At 50.4% G+C, this 19,595-nt stretch overlaps 6 protein-coding genes across 6 annotated transcripts; 3 read left to right on the top strand and 3 right to left on the bottom strand.

The window, feature by feature from the left end:
- Positions 1–250: 250 nt before the first annotated feature.
- On the bottom strand, positions 251–1,643 carry BDW43DRAFT_298553 (uncharacterized protein; the record flags this gene model as incomplete). The annotated part of the gene is made up of 7 exons (XM_032044574.1): positions 251–328; positions 557–721; positions 859–1,134; positions 1,227–1,308; positions 1,351–1,464; positions 1,510–1,547; positions 1,596–1,643. 7 exons carry the CDS (start codon positions 1,641–1,643, stop codon positions 251–253), a joined length of 801 nt encoding a protein of 266 aa, XP_031902805.1.
- Positions 1,644–3,375: 1,732 nt separating this feature from the next.
- On the top strand, positions 3,376–5,109 carry BDW43DRAFT_308777 (cytochrome P450; the record flags this gene model as incomplete). Its single annotated transcript, XM_032046568.1, has 6 exons — positions 3,376–3,447; positions 3,502–3,647; positions 3,740–4,076; positions 4,127–4,743; positions 4,795–4,871; positions 4,934–5,109. The coding sequence occupies 6 exons, from the start codon at positions 3,376–3,378 to the stop codon at positions 5,107–5,109; spliced, it is 1,425 nt and encodes a 474-aa protein (XP_031902804.1).
- Positions 5,110–6,060: 951 nt separating this feature from the next.
- Positions 6,061–10,339, top strand: BDW43DRAFT_317904 (Alpha/Beta hydrolase protein; the record flags this gene model as incomplete). The annotated part of the gene is made up of 6 exons (XM_032048611.1): positions 6,061–6,554; positions 6,609–7,595; positions 7,675–7,806; positions 8,923–8,927; positions 9,461–9,629; positions 9,679–10,339. Exons 1-6 carry the CDS (start codon positions 6,223–6,225, stop codon positions 10,337–10,339), a joined length of 2,286 nt encoding a protein of 761 aa, XP_031902803.1. The 5' UTR covers positions 6,061–6,222.
- A 130-nt stretch (positions 10,340–10,469) lies between these two features.
- Positions 10,470–12,277, bottom strand: BDW43DRAFT_268717 (uncharacterized protein). The gene has a single exon (XM_032041147.1). The coding sequence runs from the start codon at positions 12,271–12,273 to the stop codon at positions 11,935–11,937; it is 339 nt and encodes a 112-aa protein (XP_031902802.1). The 5' UTR covers positions 12,274–12,277; the 3' UTR covers positions 10,470–11,934.
- A 918-nt stretch (positions 12,278–13,195) lies between these two features.
- BDW43DRAFT_298549 (uncharacterized protein) lies at positions 13,196–14,677 on the top strand (the record flags this gene model as incomplete). The annotated part of the gene is made up of 2 exons (XM_032044573.1): positions 13,196–13,250; positions 13,305–14,677. 2 exons carry the CDS (start codon positions 13,196–13,198, stop codon positions 14,675–14,677), a joined length of 1,428 nt encoding a protein of 475 aa, XP_031902801.1.
- A 136-nt stretch (positions 14,678–14,813) lies between these two features.
- On the bottom strand, positions 14,814–17,489 carry BDW43DRAFT_16457 (glycosyl hydrolases family 31-domain-containing protein). Its single transcript, XM_032038645.1, has one exon. It carries the CDS (start codon positions 17,185–17,187, stop codon positions 14,950–14,952), a length of 2,238 nt encoding a protein of 745 aa, XP_031902800.1. The 5' UTR covers positions 17,188–17,489; the 3' UTR covers positions 14,814–14,949.
- Positions 17,490–19,595: the final 2,106 nt, after the last annotated feature.

The following is a 19,595-nucleotide window of genomic DNA, read 5'->3' as shown; positions in this document are numbered from 1 at the left end:
GGGCATCGACGGTAACAATACCAGTATGGTCTGGTCAACTTCCCTCACACTTCTTCCAATACAAACAAACCATTTATTTGACTGCTGCGGCTTCTTTCTCTTCTTTCCCCCATTTCCCCCTCGAGAAGAACATTGAACTCTATCCATATTCCTGTTCTTAAAGTCCTTGGTTGATCTAAATGAACTCACCTTGTTCCGTATTCCCCACTCCTTCTCCAGTCTCCCGAATACGATTTTATTGCTTTTTCTGTCACTGGAATGGAGTGTTAAAAGTTACAACGTTGCCATTGAGCTCCATAGATTGGGTCAATGCCCCTTGAGACAATGCCTTTATTTATCATAATCATGACTGTGATTACTTCCTTCTTGAGTATGATTTGCTTGTGTGATAAAGGTAAAAAATATATTGGATCTCTCGTGGATATAGTAGTATGGGTTGAGTGTTGTATATATTGCTCCTATATTGCTCCCGCTCCCCCCAATATATCTGGTAAGCAACCCCCGTTTCAAAGCACAACATGAGCCCTGGTGACTCCTCAAAACATTGAAGTCTCACGAATAGCCGCCGCCCGCGAAACGCTCGAGATGAATATGTTTCTGGGATCCGTGGGATATCATCTCTCTCCACTACCGTTAACTGAGACCGAATTCCATGTTCACTCACTGCCTCCATCATCTCCCTCACCTCCTCTCGACTAGCAACATAGCTCCCTCGTAGAACCTACTCTCGAAAGACAATAGGTGGGTATCAAAATCGCCACTGCTCTGGTGGTAGACCCAAAAGCACCGCAACACTACCAACCCACTGTAATCCTAAGGTCCAGGCGTTGACCGCAATCGAGTCGTGCAGTTAATTACAACAGCCAGTCCCTCACCTGCCGTTTGCTTCGTAATCTCCTCATTTGCATTGCCATGTGTTGAATTCACCAAAAGATCCGGCCGAAGCTTGCTGGGCTTGTCATTCATAAGCCGCAGACTACTGTCTCGCTTATCAATAGCCACAGTTCGATATTCCAGAGCTTTAGCAAACTGTAACCCCAGCTGTCCAAGGAGTCCCCCAATACCAACAACGCCGATGGTATCGGCCGGCCGAATAAAGGGTCGCGCCTTGTTGATTGCTCCCCAAACGGTAGCCTAAAATTTAGTTCTCATCCTTCTTCAATGGGCCAAAGATTTAGTGACGTACCCCGGCACATTGATAGCGGCGCTCCCTGTTTAAAGGAAACCGTGTCAGGCAATGCAACCGTCGTTGCCGAGTCGCAACCGTACATTCGGCAAAACACCCGTTGTGCTTGAAGCCTCCCGCTTCTCTGCAATCACAAAACCGGGGGGTCTAATTCGCCATATCACTTGTGAGATCCAGTACATCCCCCACCGCTACCGCGTGCGTTTTTGAAATTCAATATTCCCACTCGATCGCCAACCTTCCATGTTGAGGCAGCTTCCTTGCCTACCTGAACAATGCTGAACAATGATGCCTGCTGTCTCATGGGATGGGATTATGGCAACGAGCTGTTGAAATCACCGCGCAACACTTGGATATCCGACTGATGATCATTAGGAGGTGGTTCTCGATGAAGCTAGATGGAATATACTTCGGTGATTTGAGCTGCCCACAAGGTCTTGGGGATGGATGGGTCCATTTTTGCGCGCATAAGCTCACACGGGCATATATAAACAAATATAAGTGCTAGCGGCAGGATGCGGAGTACTGCAGCGTAAATTGGGATGTTGCAGGTCATGGACCCCGTGACATCATTTTCTCCCAACTGATTACTCCAACCCTAATAACTACACATCCCAACAACTATGCCTGAACGTATGCCAAGGAATTCTGAGGTAACTCTCCCCTGAGTCCCTTGGTGGATGAGAGGATGTTAGGATTGCCTGTATCAAGACAAGAAGAGCTCTTCCTGCTAGAAAAAGCTGCAGTGTTGTGGTTTTTGGCCAGTACCAATTACAATATCACTAGTAGTTTATGGGTCTGTTGATTGCTTCTATCTTGCCATAGTCCTATTCTAAAAATTGGTTAATCGACATAAGTAAGGTAGGATTGATAGAGCGAGGCGGTAGATCTAGTATGGTTTGAAGGAAGTTCGTTCCCTTAAGCATGCAAGATCATAGTTGCACTCTTGCATATGGGGAATTAAAGGTTTCCATTGTTAATTTCTGACATGGCTTGATGCATGCTATTCTAGAACAGGCAAATGGCCCTTTAGCATCTCTCGAGTCGTTTTCGTCGACGCGGGCTACCCCCTTGCGGAATGCTATCTACCTGCGAAGAACATTTCCTATTTTAACTGCCATGCCGGTAATACGTCCTATAGAATGCGATCGGAGACATATTTGCTTACTGTGGTTCATTAAGTGCTCAAAAGCAGCTTCGATAGACTGTGGTGGCTGACGTTTAATATCTGCGAAATATGTACAAAGCGCCCGGCGAAGAAGCAATCGCCTTGATTATACCTAGTCTTTCGAAAAGACCTTTAGTACGGCCCCTTTTATCTAAGCTAGAGTCAGTCGCCCCCTTTATTAAGACTAATTATCCCGAATTCTGTTCACACTTGGGACATTCGTCTCATCCGTCGTCAAGAAGCGTATGAAGCTATATGCACTCTGATGTGATCTGCTTCCCACAGGGGAAGCCGGTGGGTACTGAAAGTGCTATGGATACAACGTGTGCTTGCGGTTTATAATGTTGCATCCGATCTAGCGCCACCAGGAATAAGGACCGAGCCCTGACTGTTCTGGAGCCCAGGATAATTTATCCAGCATCCTGTTTAACGATGAATTTTATGGATACATTAACAGGAGAGGGAGACGAAGTGGCGGCAATGTTCCGTACATATATAGTAGTAAGGAATGGCTGCGTTTGTAGTAGGTAAAATGGCAGCGGTAAGTCCTGACGGGGATGCATAACGGTATAATATTCCCCACACTGCAATCGGAAGGAGCTGAGTACGAGACTATTTCTGCACAGACCGATTACATAGTGTAAGCAGGCCATTATTGGTTGTTGAACTGACCTTGCCATGTTGTTTGCGGAGTGGGGATCAAGGGATGTCATTCCTCATGCGGCATCCCTTGGTGAGACCACGCATTCGTCCCTTCAGGTACACCACTTTGTTGATGGCATATCTTGGACCGGGTGCCCACATCCTGCCTGAAAGGTGGAGAAAACCCATGGTTCATAGGTCCAGTGTCACAGTCCGACGTTGCATACAACGTCACTGGCTCCCTTATAACCTGGCGCCAACGCTATTTAGCACCTGTAAACTACAGCTCCAGGAGGTTCAGCCCGTGACCTTTGGGTTTTATGGTTTGCATTGATTTAGGGATAAGGGTCTATTTCTTGGGTTTGTGCCAGCTAGCAAGATGGATTCTGGGTTTATCCGCGACAACGTCCCTGTCATTGCATCGATCGCTGTACTAGTATACGTTCTGTCGGTAGGTCGTGCGCTGACTTCAATGCACCGCAGCGCTAACTAGTTCACTGCATAGGTCGTATACCGATCACAGAAAAGCCGACTCAGTTATATACCTGGTCCATGGTATACTAAGTTCACCGACCTCCCTCTCCGGTACAAAGTCGTCACCGGCCAGCGGCCGCGATATGTCCACGCCCTGCACGAGAAATATGGTTCGTAGTATGCCCCCAACCTATAAAATCTCGACTAATAGAGGAAACATGCCCGATTGTTCGAATTGGTCCCGACGAAGTTGACGTTGCTGACATTAGCGGCGCACGCGAAATCCATCGCATCGGAAGCGGTTTCTTAAAATCGCCATGGTATACTCTCTTGAACCGGAAAGACACTCAGAGTATATTCACCACCACTGATCCGAAGTTCCATAATGCCCATCGTCGACTGCTTTCGTCCCCTATGTCTGAACTATCACTCAAATCGATGGAGCCATTGATTGAATCTCGAGTTCGCCTTACTATCCAGAAGATGCAAGAAGAGATGAAGGCGCGTGGGGTTGCCGACGTCTATAAGTGGTGGTTTTTCATGGCCACAGATATCATTGGAGAGCTGACCTTTGGGGATTCCTTCCACATGTTGGAACAGGGAAAGGTGAGTGACTCGTTCTTCGTCCCAGATGCACCCTCGCTAATGTAGAGCAGAAAAACCAGTATGCGAAAGATATCGAGATGGTTTCGGTTATTGGAGGTATCCGCGCAAGTTTCCCAATCCTCGTCAAGCTGGCAACATTACTACCCCTTCCTATCTTCAACGAAGTGAATGCAAGTGGAAACCGGGTGTTCGGATATGCGACAGAATCGATCAACCGGTATAAACGCCTCTTGGCTGAGAACCCGGACAACCCGAAGCCGACGGTCTTTACTAAACTGTACAACGCGGGCGAAGAGGGTCTCCCTGACAATGAAATCCGAGACGATGCGCAAAGCTTTATCGTGGCCGGCAGTGATACGACTGCTAACACTCTGACCTATCTCGTCTGGGCTGCTTGCCGGGACCCGCAGATCAGACAGAAGTTAGTCGACGAGATGGCGGAGGTTCCAGATGGCTTTACGGACGATGACCTGCGGCAGTTGCCCTACTTAAACCAGGTGATTAATGAGGCTCTGCGTCTCTATCCTGCCGTCCCTTCGGCTTTGCCTCGCAGCGTGCCATCGAAGGGAACAACACTGGGAGGCTACTGGCTCCCCGGGGGCTCCACTGTCGGTACACAACTGTACAGTTTGCATCGCGACCCGATCGCTTTTCCGAACCCGGAGAGGTAAGATACGCAACCAAGTTAATATACTGAGCATTGCTAATTACATCCTAGATTCGAACCATCCCGGTGGGCCTCGCCTACGAAGGAAATGAAAGATGCGTTCATGCCGTTCGGGGCTGGATCTCGCAGTAAGTTATTCTGTTGCTCTTCCGCTCTTGTAAGCACTATATTGACATCACCGAACACGCAGACTGTATTGGACTACACCTCGCTAAGATCGAGTTGCGACTGGCCACCGGTTACTTCTTCCGCTACTTCCCCAATGCACGGCTATCTAGCAAGTTTGATTTCAACGACAACGACATGGAACAGATGCTGTTCTTCCTGATGTCGCCGAAGGGCAAGCGATGCCTCTTAGAGGTGTGATTGATGGTGCAATCTATAGTTATCCGAGCGCTGTTGTCATTCGTTATCGATGGGGGCCACAGGAAAGAGCCAAGCAGAAAACAATTTTGTGGGTCACTTGCGTCAGGCACAGTTCTGGGCCAAATCCACCACGGATTCAATCCCGTTGTCATTCTTGGCTCATGCGATGTGTTTTTGGGATACTGGCCTGTTTTCTATGACTGTTCATATGAGGAGGTTCGGTTCTTGGGGATGGGTTAGGGCTTCGGACCGAGTGCGCGATACCTGCCAGCGGTTCGGTTCAATTTAGATAGAATTCCCGTTTCTAAGATCAAGGACTTTTTGCCTATATTTTGCCTTTCCCCTCTTTTTTTTTGGCTTGTTTTCTAGGCTAAAATGGATCTGATCATTGCCAATATCGGCAGAGTAAAAACTCAACAGTCCATGTAGTCTCTCTTACGAATCTCCGTCAACCGAGATAAGCCTACGGAACCAAGTGCCAAGAGCCGGACCCATTCCCGGCCCGTGAAGGGCTGATCGGCAAAGATATGGCGGGCTGGAGAGAACAAGTGAACAGAACAAGATGGGCACCGTTGTTGAACAAGAAATCACACCTTCGTGAGGATTGGTGCAAATACCTGAAGGGCTCTAGAAAATGACCGATTTATGCGGCAATGCGTGTGCATCCCGTACATATATCAAGATCCTACGTCCAGAGCAGATTCGATGCCGGGGTCCACATAGCGCCCCCCTCCCCCAAAAGAAGGCCAACTAACCGGCTGAACGGACCCAGCTTCGGGATGGACAGTGTCCACCAGGTTTGCTTAGTCCCGAAAAGTCGTGCTTAACGCGGAATTATGTCCACGTTGGATCACGGTCCGGGAGTGCTGATTTGCTGGCGGGAAAATCTCGCCCAGCGAGTTCTTAAATTTATATGTTAAGCAGGGTAAACCCCCATGGCTGCTGGCACTTGCCGGATTGGTATATTAGAACCCCAACTCTGCGACCATGCACGTGGACTAGACCACCTGTTCGTTATTTGTCCTAGATAAATCCCTTCCGCTACGGTTCTATCCTCGTAGACTACTCGGAGCGCATGCGACCCACGGTTTCGGCGTCGCAGGAATTGGGATCATGGATCACGGCCTTGTGGAGAAAGCCTCGAAGGAGACGGTCAGCTCTACGTTGGGCGGGTATCTATGCCCGCCCGGAGCTGGCGACCTCGAGTCTCAGCGTCGTCCCAGTGCCAATCATGACAATGTCGAGCTCGAGCGTATCAATACGTATCGGCTACAGCAGCAACTGACGGTTGGATCAAACCGCAGTCGCATTCCTCGGGATCAATGGCTTCCCATGGGCGCGAGAAAAGAATATCCACCAGGTCTACCGGACGCGGATGAATACGTGGTTGAGTTCGAAGGGTCGGACGACCCTATGCATCCCCAGAACTGGCCGATGAAAAGACGGTACGCCATTCTGATCGCCCCGTGGCTAGGTCACTAGCACTGACTCAGCCGCAGGGTTCTTATAGGGTCGCTCTTGACGTTCTGTGCGCTCGTCACAGCATATGTGAGTGCTATCTTTGCAACGGCCTCGGAGGGAGTGATGAAGGAGTTCGGGTTCAGCAAAGAGGTTGCGGCGCTGGGTACAACGCTATATGTGTTGGGATTCTCCGCTGGTCCGACGATCTGGGCCCCGGCCTCTGAGCTGGTTGGACGACGATGGCCGCTGTTGATCGGCATGTTCGGGTTTGATATCTTCACGATCGCCTGCGCTACGGCGAAAGACACGCAGACCATTATGTTGGCACGATTCTTCTCGGGATTCTGCGCGGCGAGTGTCATCGCTCTCGTCCCGGCAAGTCTGTCGGATCTCTTTAACAACCATCATCGAGGGATCGCGATTGCCGTTTACACGATGTCGGTGTTCACCGGGCCCTTCACCGCGCCATTCATAGGCGGGTTCACCGCAGAGAGTTATTTGGGTTGGCGATGGACATTTTATGTGCCGTCTATAGTCGGGTTCTTCAGTTTGACCCTGATGGCGCTCTTCGCACAAGAGACATACGCGCCCACCATTCTGGTCCAAAAGGCGGCCATCCTGCGCCGTCAAACCAGAAACTGGGGCATCCACGCACGACAAGACGAACAGGAGATCGATTTCCGGGAACTGGTAACCAAGAACCTAGCGCGGCCATTCCTGATCTTATTCACCGAGCCCATTGCCTTCCTCTTGACGCTGTACATGGCTTTCATCTATGGACTGGCCTACGCGCTGCTGTCAGCGTACCCGATCGTTTTTCAAGGCACCTATGGCATGACTGGTGGTGTGAGCGGACTGCCGTTTATCGGGTTGATTATTGGGCAAATATCAGGGTGTACTTTAGTTCTCTCACTGCAGAAATCGTATTCTAGGAAACTGGAGGCCAATGACAACGTGCCCGTACCTGAATGGCGGCTCCCCCCTTGTATCGTGGGTGGTATTGCTTTTGCCGGAGGATTGTTCTGGTAAGTCACCCCCCTTTTTCTTCTCGACGCGATCATGCGATTTCACAGGTCGTGCACTGGTGTTGACGGCTTGCGATAGGTTCGGTTGGACCGGTTGGAACCCGTCGATCCATTGGATGGTTCCCACGGCGGCCGGCGTGATGGTTGGATTTGGCATTACCTCCATCTTCATGCAGGGGTTCAATTACCTGCTTGATTCGTATCTCAATTTGTAGGGTTCCGCGTCGTTCGGGGTGGAGTTGTGTTGTTCTCATACTAATGTGTGTTTTTTTTTTGTCTTTCCTTTTAGTGCGGCCTCGGCGTTCGCCGCCAACACGATGATGCGATCCATGGTGGGAGCCTGTTTCCCACTGTTCACGCGACAGATGTTCAATAACTTGGGCATTCAATGGGCAGGTACCTTACTCGGGTGTATCGCCGTGTTGATGATTCCGATTCCGGTGCTTTTCCTCGTATTCGGCCCTCGTCTACGTCAGAAGAGCCGGTTGGCGCCAGCTGTGGGGGTTAAACGGGCGTAGAGCGAGGGCATTCGCGCAATTCTGGAAAACAATAATAGCGTATGATTGGATTCAGCCCATTCGCGAGGATTTCATGGTTTGTTTTTTCTTGCTCCATTTTAAATCAAAATCCCTCCGTCGGCTGAATAGTTTGCTCCTGTAGGAATTAGGGAAAGAAAGCCGAAGTTGGTCACAAGGACAAATAATGGGCTGAAATCAAATCCTTTTCCGGTGAAGAATAATCAGAACTCAAGGAAGTCCCCAGAAATGAGACGAAGAAAGCAGAGATCGACAGCGGGCAAGTATTCCATTGGCGAGGAGGTTGTTTAACAAAGTACTCTTGTTACGTGGTAGGGCCCACGTGAGTGGGTCAGCGTTCGGGGGATGAGGTCCGTCACCGCTTGCCTTTTTAGGATACATTGGGGTTCAGAGTGAGAAACAGTCCCCGCTATCAGACAGTAATCACTGCAGAAAATCACTATGTAAGATATTGATTTTGAATAGCTTCAAAGCCAATGAACGTTTCTTGTTGACGTCTTGTATAGGCGTTGAATAACTGGCAGAATTCCTTTGAGTAGTGAAAATGGAGTAGGAACCGGCGTCACCGAGCGAGATCTTCAGCGCAAAAAGCTTCGATTTAGGGCGCATTGTGGGGCGAACCCTGCATGAGAAATCCATGGTAGCCTTCGGGCCATGTGGTACATGTGATTTCCCACTGTTTGGATCATCAGGTACACGGTTTCTGTTGGAAAAGTTTTACTGTTTATGCTTATGTGTGTTGAGTCTATTCAACACTGGATTCAGAGGAACTGTATTCAATGGCATGTCAGTCAAGGTTCGCACTCATCAGAGCGGATAAGCTTTCCAGCAAAGGCTGCGCTGGTTGGATCAACATTCTTTCCCAACATACCGAGGCTGAGTCTGTGGGAGTTCTCAGCTCCAACAGTGGATCCTCCGTGGAAAGGTAACATTCAATGGACCAGTTCAGCTTGATCGGGCCAAGAATCTCAAGGGATACACTACTGAGATCCCGCACACCATGTCACACTCATTTTCAGCCGAACCGTACAATCAGAACCCGATTCTCGGATCTGAGATATGGAATTTGTGGAAGCAGATAGAGCGAATGGGGGCTATTTAATGGCCGCATGTCCCGCGGTTCGTTTGGCTCAGACTCGCAATCGCATCGTCTCTCTCCATCCAGCCGTTATTGCGCAGCATACCCGGCCAAGATGCGTTTCCTCTCCGGCGTCGCGACGGTTCTCTCCTCCTTGACCCTGTTGGGTTACTCTTTCCCGACGGCAATTGATGTCAGAGGTACTGAGTCCACTCTGTGATCCATGGTCCGTGCAAAAGCTCATGGTTTAGATATCCCTACTACCCAACTCGACGACTTCAAGTTCTGGGTGCAATACGCCGCGGCCACCTACTGCCAAAACAACTATGTCGCCCCTGACGGCTACAAGCCCAACTGCGCCGTGGGTAACTGCCCGGATGTAGAGTCGGCAGACACCTCAATCAAGCTCAGTTTCTCTGAGTATGTCATCTTCCTCTCCACTACCGTCACCCTTCGCTAACAGCCCCAGTGATACCATCACCGACACTGCCGGCTTCGTCGCCGTAGACAACACCAACAAGGCCATCGTCGTCGCCTTCCGTGGCTCCTACTCCGTCCGCAACTGGATCACTGACGCGACCTTCCCCCTGACCGACCCTGGCCTGTGCGAAGGCTGCAAGGCCGAGCTGGGTTTCTGGACCGCCTGGAAGGTTGTCCGAGACAGAATCCTCAAAACCCTGGATGAGCTCAAATCCCAGCACGGAGACTACAAGATCGTGGTTGTCGGCCACAGTCTCGGCGCCGCCATCGCCTCCCTCGCCGCCGCGGACCTGCGCACTAAGAACTACGACGCCATCCTGTACGCCTACGCTGCACCACGTGTGGCCAATCGCGCTCTGGCCAAATTCATCACAGACCAGGGCAACAACTACCGCTTCACCCACAGAGACGATCCCGTTCCCAAGCTGCCGCTCTTGACTATGGGCTATGTCCACATCAGTCCCGAGTATTATATCACCGCCCCCGATAACTCGACCATCACCGAAAAGGATGTCACGGTCCTCGAGGGAGACGTTAACTTCAACGGAAACACCGGCACCGGGCTTCCTGATGTGCTTGCCTTCCACTCACATGTGTGGTACTTTATTCATGCGGATGCTTGCAAGGGCCCTGGTCTGCCCTTACGTTGATTCAGTAGTCCTTGGCTTGTGAGTCTGACATAATATGGACGGATGATGATGCTTTTCTCTTCTTGATGTAAAGTTTACGTCGTACATACATACCTAATATATCCATAATGACACTATTCAAAAACAAACCGAACATGTCGTGTAACACTTCACTATTCACTATTATTCCATATTCCCGAACTCAACTCCATTTACCTTGATTCTCTCGCCTGTAAAGACACAAATAACAACCCCCATCCCACTTAATCTGCACAGGCCAAGCCCCCTATACACCTACAAGCACAAAGAACTAGATCCTACCAATGCAGAACTTACGCCTCAAACCTATCAGCAAGGAAATCCCAAAGTGAAGGATGCACGGTCTAGCCTTTCAAAAAAGGACAGGGCGCAAGCCAAGCCAATAGTTTGTGGGGATCGGGACGGAGCGGCACGGATATGAGGGTTTGGAATAAGTCTTAATAGTCTAGGGTAGTTAGGCTTGGCTTTTTCTTTGTTCTGTTGGTCAGCAGACTTTTGTCGTTTTAGCTGTTGAGGGTAATGTTTATTAGTGATTTTATACCTAGATGAATATATTTGTCTGTATGGTGGCTCTCTTGAGAGATCTCATCCACCTAGGCAGGTTCTTTTGTCTGCGATGAATTGTGTGATTCTAGGTATGGTGCCGGTCGTATGGCCCTATATTAGATGGATATATGGGCAGGGTTTGTCTCAGCTGAAGACGGAGGGTTACCTCCACAATTAGGCTGCATTCTTTCTGCAGCTCTGCCCTCAGCTGAGGGGCTGCTAAAACTGTGATCGGCTGGGTGGTATATCTCGAGTACGAGTAAAAGTGGTAACGCTGTGGTTTTTGTCGCCCAACGAGCGGCTCGCGTACCTTTGGTGACGGGTGGGATGGGACGATGCATGTTGAGCCGGAGTAGTCGCCCGGTGAAGACGCGCTGGTTAGGATCTATCTGGGCAGGCTTGCCGAGATATTGTGGGAATGAGGCATACTATGTGGTTCCCTGGGATGGCCTGATTGCTGACAGGATTTGGGGGCGTAGCTCTCGTGTATGACTACTACTAGCCACTGCAAACCTTTAGTTCCCTTGGTAATAAGCTCGCGTAATGTAGTAATGCTGGGGCTAGTAGCATTGGAAAGCTGAGGCGGAATATCAGCAGGGGCACTGTCAAGGACAATATCCGGAACAGTATTCTACTGCTTGCGGAGCTGCTAATCCAGAAAATAATATATTACTGTCGCTCGGGCACATCGAAGAAGGCACATACTATGCATCAACGACAATTGATAGAGTAGCGCCGACATAAACGTGGTAGTGATGGATATCAATCCATTCGTCCTCATATGCACTCGGAAGGGACCGCGATGCATCGGCTCATTCTATCCATACTTTAAGCATAAGCCGTGGACTTAGCTACTTGTAATCCTCAATATTGGCCCCGGGATATCTAGCATCCTCTCTCTAGGGCTGGGTCGTGCAATTGCTGTCAGTTAGTTAGGTTCCTGACTCGATTAGCTTGTGGGCCACTCTGATAGCTCTGGGTGTTTAGGACCGATCAAAGAGAGCATGAAGGACATTTGCGAGGGAACTGAACTAACACAGGCTGTCTGTGGTGGCCAGGGATTGAGATATAGGTTGCACTCTTCCATGGTGTAGAAGTACAATGCATGCCCCAAGTCCAACGAACAAAACAAAAATGATGGATCTCGCCACAATCAGAGTAACCATGCTGAGGGCATCGAATTCCGTATCTACAGGGCTGAGGAGCGTAAAGGGTGGGTGGAGAAGAGCGAACACAAACATCGAGATGAAGACAGCGAGATCAAGCTCAGTGTCTCCATCCCATGACATACACAACACGATGAGGATCATCTCCGCGAATCCTCGCCAATATTGACTAATTTTAGTCTTTCGTACCACCACTGCGATCATTTGCGGGGTATATATCCCTGAGATCGGTAATATTGGGAATTATAATGGTGAACATATCAACTTTAAGAGCACTAGTTGTTAGTGATAATCCTTTTATCGAAGGTGGTGACTAAAGTTTGACTGTCCAGCATGGCGCTCACAACAGCCTCGGCACTTGAAGCGTGGGCTACCAGGCTTGAACACCGCCGTTGGTATATGCGCTGCAGAGGCAATGATCTAGATGCAAAGGGTGGACAAAACGTCACCCCACTTTGGGTAATGGCAAGGTTTTCTGTACGAGGCTACTAAGGTTCTATCAGTGATGGTGACCTCCCAGTTGATCAAGTCTACATGCAGTGTAACATTTCCGTAGGTGTATGCAGGGCCAAAAGTCTTGTGATGGTCTTCCCTACCTCATTGCCACCTACTATTGAGTCGCAAGGTAGCATCTGCTATGGCTTTCTGTGTCGCTCTGATGCAAATCAGGTCTCTTCGGTACTTCAAAAAGGCTCCCGTAGAAGGTGGAAGATGGTGTTCTCCATTTGATGGCTTGCCTTGCATATCAGCAATTAGGGTCCAATGGAATACGAGCGATCGGCTGGATTCGGTCTCCACTTCATGATTGATTGCTTGCATCGGGGCAATCCGTTCCAGCCTACCAGATCTCACCTTTCGGATCACACCGTATGATTCGAACTTGCAGATGGACTAGAGCCAATGGAACCGGTAGCTACAGTAAGCTGCAGGTTTTTAAATTCAGATCCTCAAGGGGATTTGTCTTGTTCCTGAAGTCAGATTTTAGAGTATGCTGGGCAGATTGGGGAAGGGTTCGAGACGTGCCGATGTCAGGTGAAGTCAATTGATATAAACTGTAGCTGCCCAACTCAGGATATAAGAAGCAGGCGTGTGGTTTTATGAACACATTTCAAGCAGGATGACCAATATGATTCCAGCGATCATTCTCCTTCCCTTTCTAGGGATAGTGTTTGGCAATCCCTGTATGGGGTAGCATCTTTGGGCGTCCATTAATGGCTGGGCTAATGGAAGCATAGTGATTCCCCGCGCTACTCCATCCGAGCTGATCAGCTCCCCAGTGCCCTCGTCCGGTTCGATCACTCTATCGGTTCCCTCGGCTGAATCGACCTGCTATACCAGCAGCCAATGGCTTATTATTTCTAACACGAGCATCTTCTGGCCGACCTCCACTGACTACTTCTATGGCCCGACCACTGGACCCGGTGCATCCGATGTGATCTGTGCAGCAAAATGGATACAATACCGTGGTCGGTCATTGGGGCTTCTTGGTCTGGGCCCAACTGCGACTTCTACCGTGACTATATTATCTACAACCAGTACCGGCGCATGCTGGTCAAGGGTTGGTCCAGAGATATACAGCGATACACACACTGGACCACTAACAACCCTATGCGATGGGTACCCTCGGGCTCTCGGCCCGCGAGAAACCGCAACAGAGTACTACCCTGGGACCGGACCGTGCAGCACCTCCAGTTATCCGCGCAACCACACCACTACGCTTTATATAGAGCCATCGGCCTCACCAACGTGCCGACCCCAGTCAGAGGGATGCATACCGGCCTGGCAAACGTATAAAAGCCTCTCCAGCGAGTACCACGCATCCATCACGTCCCCCATCCCAGGTGACACTAGGAGTCCCTTACCGCCAAACGACTGCCCGAACACTCCACGGGAATATCCCGAGGATGATCCCTGTACAGATTGTCACTTCCTACCTGGCACGGCGACGATGTACTACTGGCCTGTCACAACAGCTAATGGAGACCTGTGCGCTCAGAACGGGACGACTATCCCCGCCACGGCAACAGGCGATGGCCCCAATACCGCCATATTGGACGACCACACCCTCGTCTCTCCCAGTATCTATCTATCGTTCACCTCCATCCGCGGTTGGAGCAACCGTCGCCACGGTCACCAGTGCGGCGCCAGTCACTACAACGAGATGATCTCCGTCCACCCAACGGCCATCTCGTCTCGCCGTGGCCATCGCAACGCCCGGTACCCCATCATTGGGACCGCGTTCCCGTTCAACTTCGCCGAGTTCCTTCCCCAGACTCTCGGTAACTACACACAATCGGTGATCCCCTGGCCCCAGTATCGAGGTGGCGGCCAGTGTCCCGTGTACGATCCTTCGTGTACTATGGTTCGAGATGATTATGTTCCCTTTATTGATATGCCGGATGAGGTGACGAGTATTGATTCTCACTGGAAGAACTGTGACCGGAGTTGGTTTATCCCGGCTGTTACCCTGGTGCCCATTATTGATGGCACCGCCATTGCTCCTACGCCCACCGGAGAGCCGGAGGCGATGGCCACCGAGGCAGATGCTGCTCCGCAGGGATTTATGGCCGCGCCAACGCCAACGCCGACATCTGAGCCGGGGTGGTGATGACTGGTGAGGGGTTTATCCCAGCAGCGGGGGAACTGAGCTAGCTCGGACATATGAACTGCGTTCCCTCATATTGGGTAGTAAGGAGAGTCATAGTATTTTTTTTTTTGTTTATCGCGCCCGGAGACCCCATCGTTTTATCTGGAGGTTCAATCAAAATTGATAATGTGAGCAGCATTACAATTTATATCTTTCTTCAAATGTGCACTTTCCCCGACACCAGTTCTAGCCATAGGGACATAGAACCCAACCCCCCTCCCCTCCTCCCTCCCTTAAAACACCCTACCACTAAGGATCTCCTCTCTCTTCCCAAGATGGAAAACCGGAATATGCTCCCTAGGCGCCGGCACAGTGGCAGTCTGTCCCCCCGCATACGTCTGATTAGTCCACCAATACGTCCAAGGCTCGGCACCATTCTGACCAGTGTGCGGCAGATACACCGACCACTCAGTAACATTGGGTGTAGTAACAGGCGACACAAGCAATCTCGGACCGAACATATACTGCTGCGTCGTCACATTCGTGTTCGCCTGCGTCCACCGCGCGATATTCGGATCGGTGCGCTCGAAATCCACATACAGCGGCCGCATAATCATCCGACCGGTCTTATGGAACTGGTCAAAGATAGCCTGCAGATACTTTATCAACTGGTACCGGAGATGAATATACGAGAGAATAATGGGGGTATTTTCCTCGCCATACGACCACGGCTCGTTGTTACACGTATAGGCATCCTGGGTGTAGCAGGCACGTTGACCGTGCGTGCGCATGAAGGGAACGAACGTTGCCCATTGGAGCCAGCGCACGTATAACTCCCGATACTCAGGTGTGTCGACGTTAGCGCTCCAGGGTACCGTCGGGTCGGGCTGGAAGCCGCCCGCGTCCATGGTCCACCAGCTCCAGCCCGTTGCTGCGGCGGAGAGGCCACTGGCGATCTGGAGACCTAGTGTTTCCCACGCGGAGGTAGTGTCGCCGGACCAGATCATGCTGCAGAAGCGCTGGGATCCGATGAAGCCCGACCGGCTGAGGGAGATGTGTTCGCAGGCCTCGCCTTCCCTGCTGTCGGTGACGTTGCGGAAGCCTTCGTCGATCGCCAGCTGGTGGGCCCAGGGGTAGTATTTTCCCGCGCTGCGCTGGGTGCCGACTACGTAGAGGACGTTGGGGATGGCAAAAGGCACGGACTGGAGGTAGGTGCTTTGGCCGTTGTTTTCGTAGGCTTCGCCGAGCGCGCCGCCGTCGGCTTGGTCGATCCAGAAATTCTTGATGCCTTTGTCGTAGTAGTTGCGTTTCAGGGTTGACCAGATGAATTTTCTGGCACCGGGGTTGGTGGAGTCCACGTTGCGGATGTAGGAGCCGTTCCACGAGTCGGTGGTTCCGGGGCCGTCGCGAGTCGCGGACAGGTAGCCGTTGGCTTGTAGCTCGAGGTAATTGTCGCTGTGGTCAGATACACTGGGCCACAGTGAAGCCATGATCTCTGCGCCTGTGAGCTCCTTCACCTTCTTGGCCATGGATGCTACGTCCGGCCACAGGGCTGGGTCGAGACCCCAGTCGCCCTGGTTTCGCCACGACTGGTAGTCGATCACGAACATGCCCACGGGCACGTTGTTGTCTTTGAACTTCTGTGCTAGGAGCTCCAGCTCTGTCTGGTTCTCATATCGCAGCTTAGACTGGATGTAACCCAGGCTGAACTCCGGAGGAGTGGGTGCTCTGCCCGTTAGCGCAGAGAGACGTTTCTGTAGCGTGTCATAGTCGCCCGGTGTCGAAGCCACAACAACGTAGTCAACGACGGTAGTAGAGTCAGCGGTGAACTTGGTACGCAGCTGGCCAAACTCCATGCGGCCCTGGGCCGGCATATTCCAGACAAATGCATAGCCTTTGTTGCTCATGAACACGGGCGTGGGAATATGGGTATTGAAGTTGACCAAGTCAATGACAGACCCCTTCTTGTTGACAAGGTGGTCCTGCTGCGTACCAGTACCATAGATCTGCTCGTCAGGCGTCGCACTGAACGAGAACTCAGCGGAGAATTCGCTGCCGGGCCCGTTCCAATAGTAGTATCGTGGGTTAATCGACTTGAGTGGTGCATACTCGTTGGTCAATAGAGTCTCGGAACCGTCTTTCTCGACGCGAAAGAAGGCTAGTCGGTACCCGCCGGGGTTTCCGCCCCAGCCAGAGGTGCGTACAATAGTGTTTCCATTGCGAATTGCGACGGTGTGATTGCCGTTGAATGCCGTGTCGAATTCAAATCCGTGGGCTTGTCCATCCTCAAAGCCTTCCAGTGGTGGGTCATAGATGAAGCTGATCTCCTGGCCAGTGGGGGCCCTAAAGGGCCATGCACGCACACGGAATCCATCGTATCCAAAGGGCTGCACTAGGATGGTCTCGAAGCCATGCTGCATTCGAAAGCCGGTGGAGTTGGGCAAGAAGTAGTCTGACTGCCGAGTTTGGATCGGGTTCGGCTCCACCAGCTGTGCGGCGCAGGCAGTTAGGGCTACGAGCCAGCGATACATCTTGGCTCAATGAACCTGGCGTTGAACTCTATCTGAGCTCTTACTCGCCTTTAATATCATATTCGTATGCATTTTACCCGTCCAAATAGGCTAAATAAAGTGAAAACAAATTTAAATGACATCATGGCCTGATGTGAATGTCGGGCAAGTTATGCATCGAAAGAGGTCTACATAATCGGGATTATGCGATGATTGGCAAGATGTGGAGTAAGACGGCTTAGACGAAAGACAAGGACCCCCCACGGAGACCGAATGTGGAGTGGATGAGGAGATGGAGGGGATGATTTCTTCAGGATATTCGTTCTGATTGCCTTGCTGGTCGATCAGATCCACATGGCGTCATATCGGTTGTGGGATAGTCTTTCCAGGGTCCCTGACGACTATTCCTGTTGCTTTGCTGGCACGCCCACGGCTCAAATTCTACATGGAATGACGGGGTACTTCCGGGGGAAAATGTCCAATCTGCCTCTCTGTCGCCGATATCCCTTTTCAGTCGTCGAGTGGGATAGTTCCACCTGCACAAAAAGGATTTCTATTTAACCATTTATCCATATAAGCTTATTCCTTTCTTCTGTTCTCAAAGCCTTCAGGCCTTGCTCGATCGATGCGTTTTTCACTGCCTAATGGAGAATACGAAGATGTTGTCAGTGCGTCTCACTCGATGTGCGTGATTTCAGCCAATGAATTGTGTATTTTGATCCAGAGGTTTATGCATGATTGCACTTATCTTACAATAACGCACTATGCCGTATCACCACACGACGTGATGCTGCTGAGGCGCATCCTTGCTCAAAGTTTGGCGTCAAGCCCTCGGAAATAGCTGGTGCAGAACGGCGGAGCGTTCTTGGAATTAAAATATGAATTCAATAGAACTAAACTCACAAACAATGGTACTGCGAGAAGCTAGAGTAACATGAATACACATATTGTGATTTTTTTCCTCTTAAACATTTTGTAAGGCTACTGCTTTAGATGTATGTCCAGTCCCTTGGCTATTGTCTGCTTTTGTCGTAAATATTTCGGGACAATTTGGTTGCAGAAAGGATCTCAGCCTTGCAGACACGACGCTACCCCTCTAATTCAACCTCGTCGGCCTAAGAGTTCAACCCAGCAAGAACGCAGATATTCGCCTTGGTGATATGGTTGTTAGCATGCCAACTGCGGCCTCTGGGGGCCATCACCTTGACGGAAGAACTTCCAACATATGCAGAGCGGAAAGAGAAACTATTTACTTATTTGATAATGGATAGCCCTACCCCAACTTGACCGAATATTCAATAATTCGAACTCTCAACTTCCTTGGTCATATACGACACATTTTTTGGTCACCAGTCGGTCGTACCCAGAAATTCGTCGGTATTTATCCTCCTTCAGACATGGGGATTTATCTCCGTACCCTGCAGTCACAACTGACTCGAGGGTTATGATACGGGAGAGGGCTGCACATTTCAGCAGGTGGAATGAATACCCGAAAGCAGTGATGACTGAAGTATCACAAATCCTGGAAGACAAGGCAGAAGGGACTTTGTAGGTGGGCATGGCTTGTGATGAATTAAAACGAGTCCAGGCGAGGAAGGCAATAAAGACTCTACAGCGTTTACCACATGGGCTATATTCTCTCTACCAGAAGCTTTTTGATACCGCTACTGCAGAGTGTGATGAAGACGACAAGCCGGTCATTTAGAAGGTTCTGAGCTTTATTGCAGTTGCACGACGGCCGTTAGCCATCCCAGAGCTATCGGAGGCCTGCGAGCTACATCCTGATGATGACGAGGAGAGCCGTATTCTATTCACTAAAGAGTTGATCGATTCGTGTGGCTGGATAGCTATTGCCCAGAATGGGGAGGTAAGACCCCTTCATAGATCAGTTCAAGACTTTCTGGGCGAAAGATGTAGCAGATGTGCATGACCTGAAAGCCCTGCCGCGCTGACAGAGCAGTGCGTTGCTTCTGTGCTGAAATACTGTCGTCCACAGATGAACGGGAAGAATATAGGGTCCGAAGGCGTCTTTCTAGATTATTCGGTGTCTCTTTGGCCGGAGCATGCAGGGCTTGCCCATGTCGAATTTGCTTTGAAACCTAAACTGGCGGCATTATAACTTACGACAAGAGATCAAGTCGTCTAAACTGGACCCTCAATTCTCTATTTTTCATGCGGCGGCAAGAAGGGGAATTAATCAGCTGATTTAACGGGGCTGTGATGCTTCTAATGGTGGAGTATTGAATGATTGTGATTTTAAGACACTGAATGGTGTGACGCCATTGGAGGAAGGCGCAAGACATGGAAAGATTTCCAGTGTGCTTGCACTGCTGAAGAATATGTCAGAGAAAGAAATAATACGTCCTAGGATAATGGAGATTGCGGCAAGAAATAGAGTGAATGGGAAAGATATCATGGCACTCCTGCTT

Source organism: Aspergillus alliaceus (genome assembly GCF_009176365.1).
Source record: "Aspergillus alliaceus strain CBS 536.65 unplaced genomic scaffold BDW43scaffold_10, whole genome shotgun sequence".
Classification (NCBI taxonomy): Eukaryota; Fungi; Ascomycota; class Eurotiomycetes; order Eurotiales; family Aspergillaceae; genus Aspergillus; species Aspergillus alliaceus.
The sequence above is the reverse complement of the archived record's forward strand: the minus strand, read 5'-3'. Positions and strand labels throughout refer to the sequence as shown.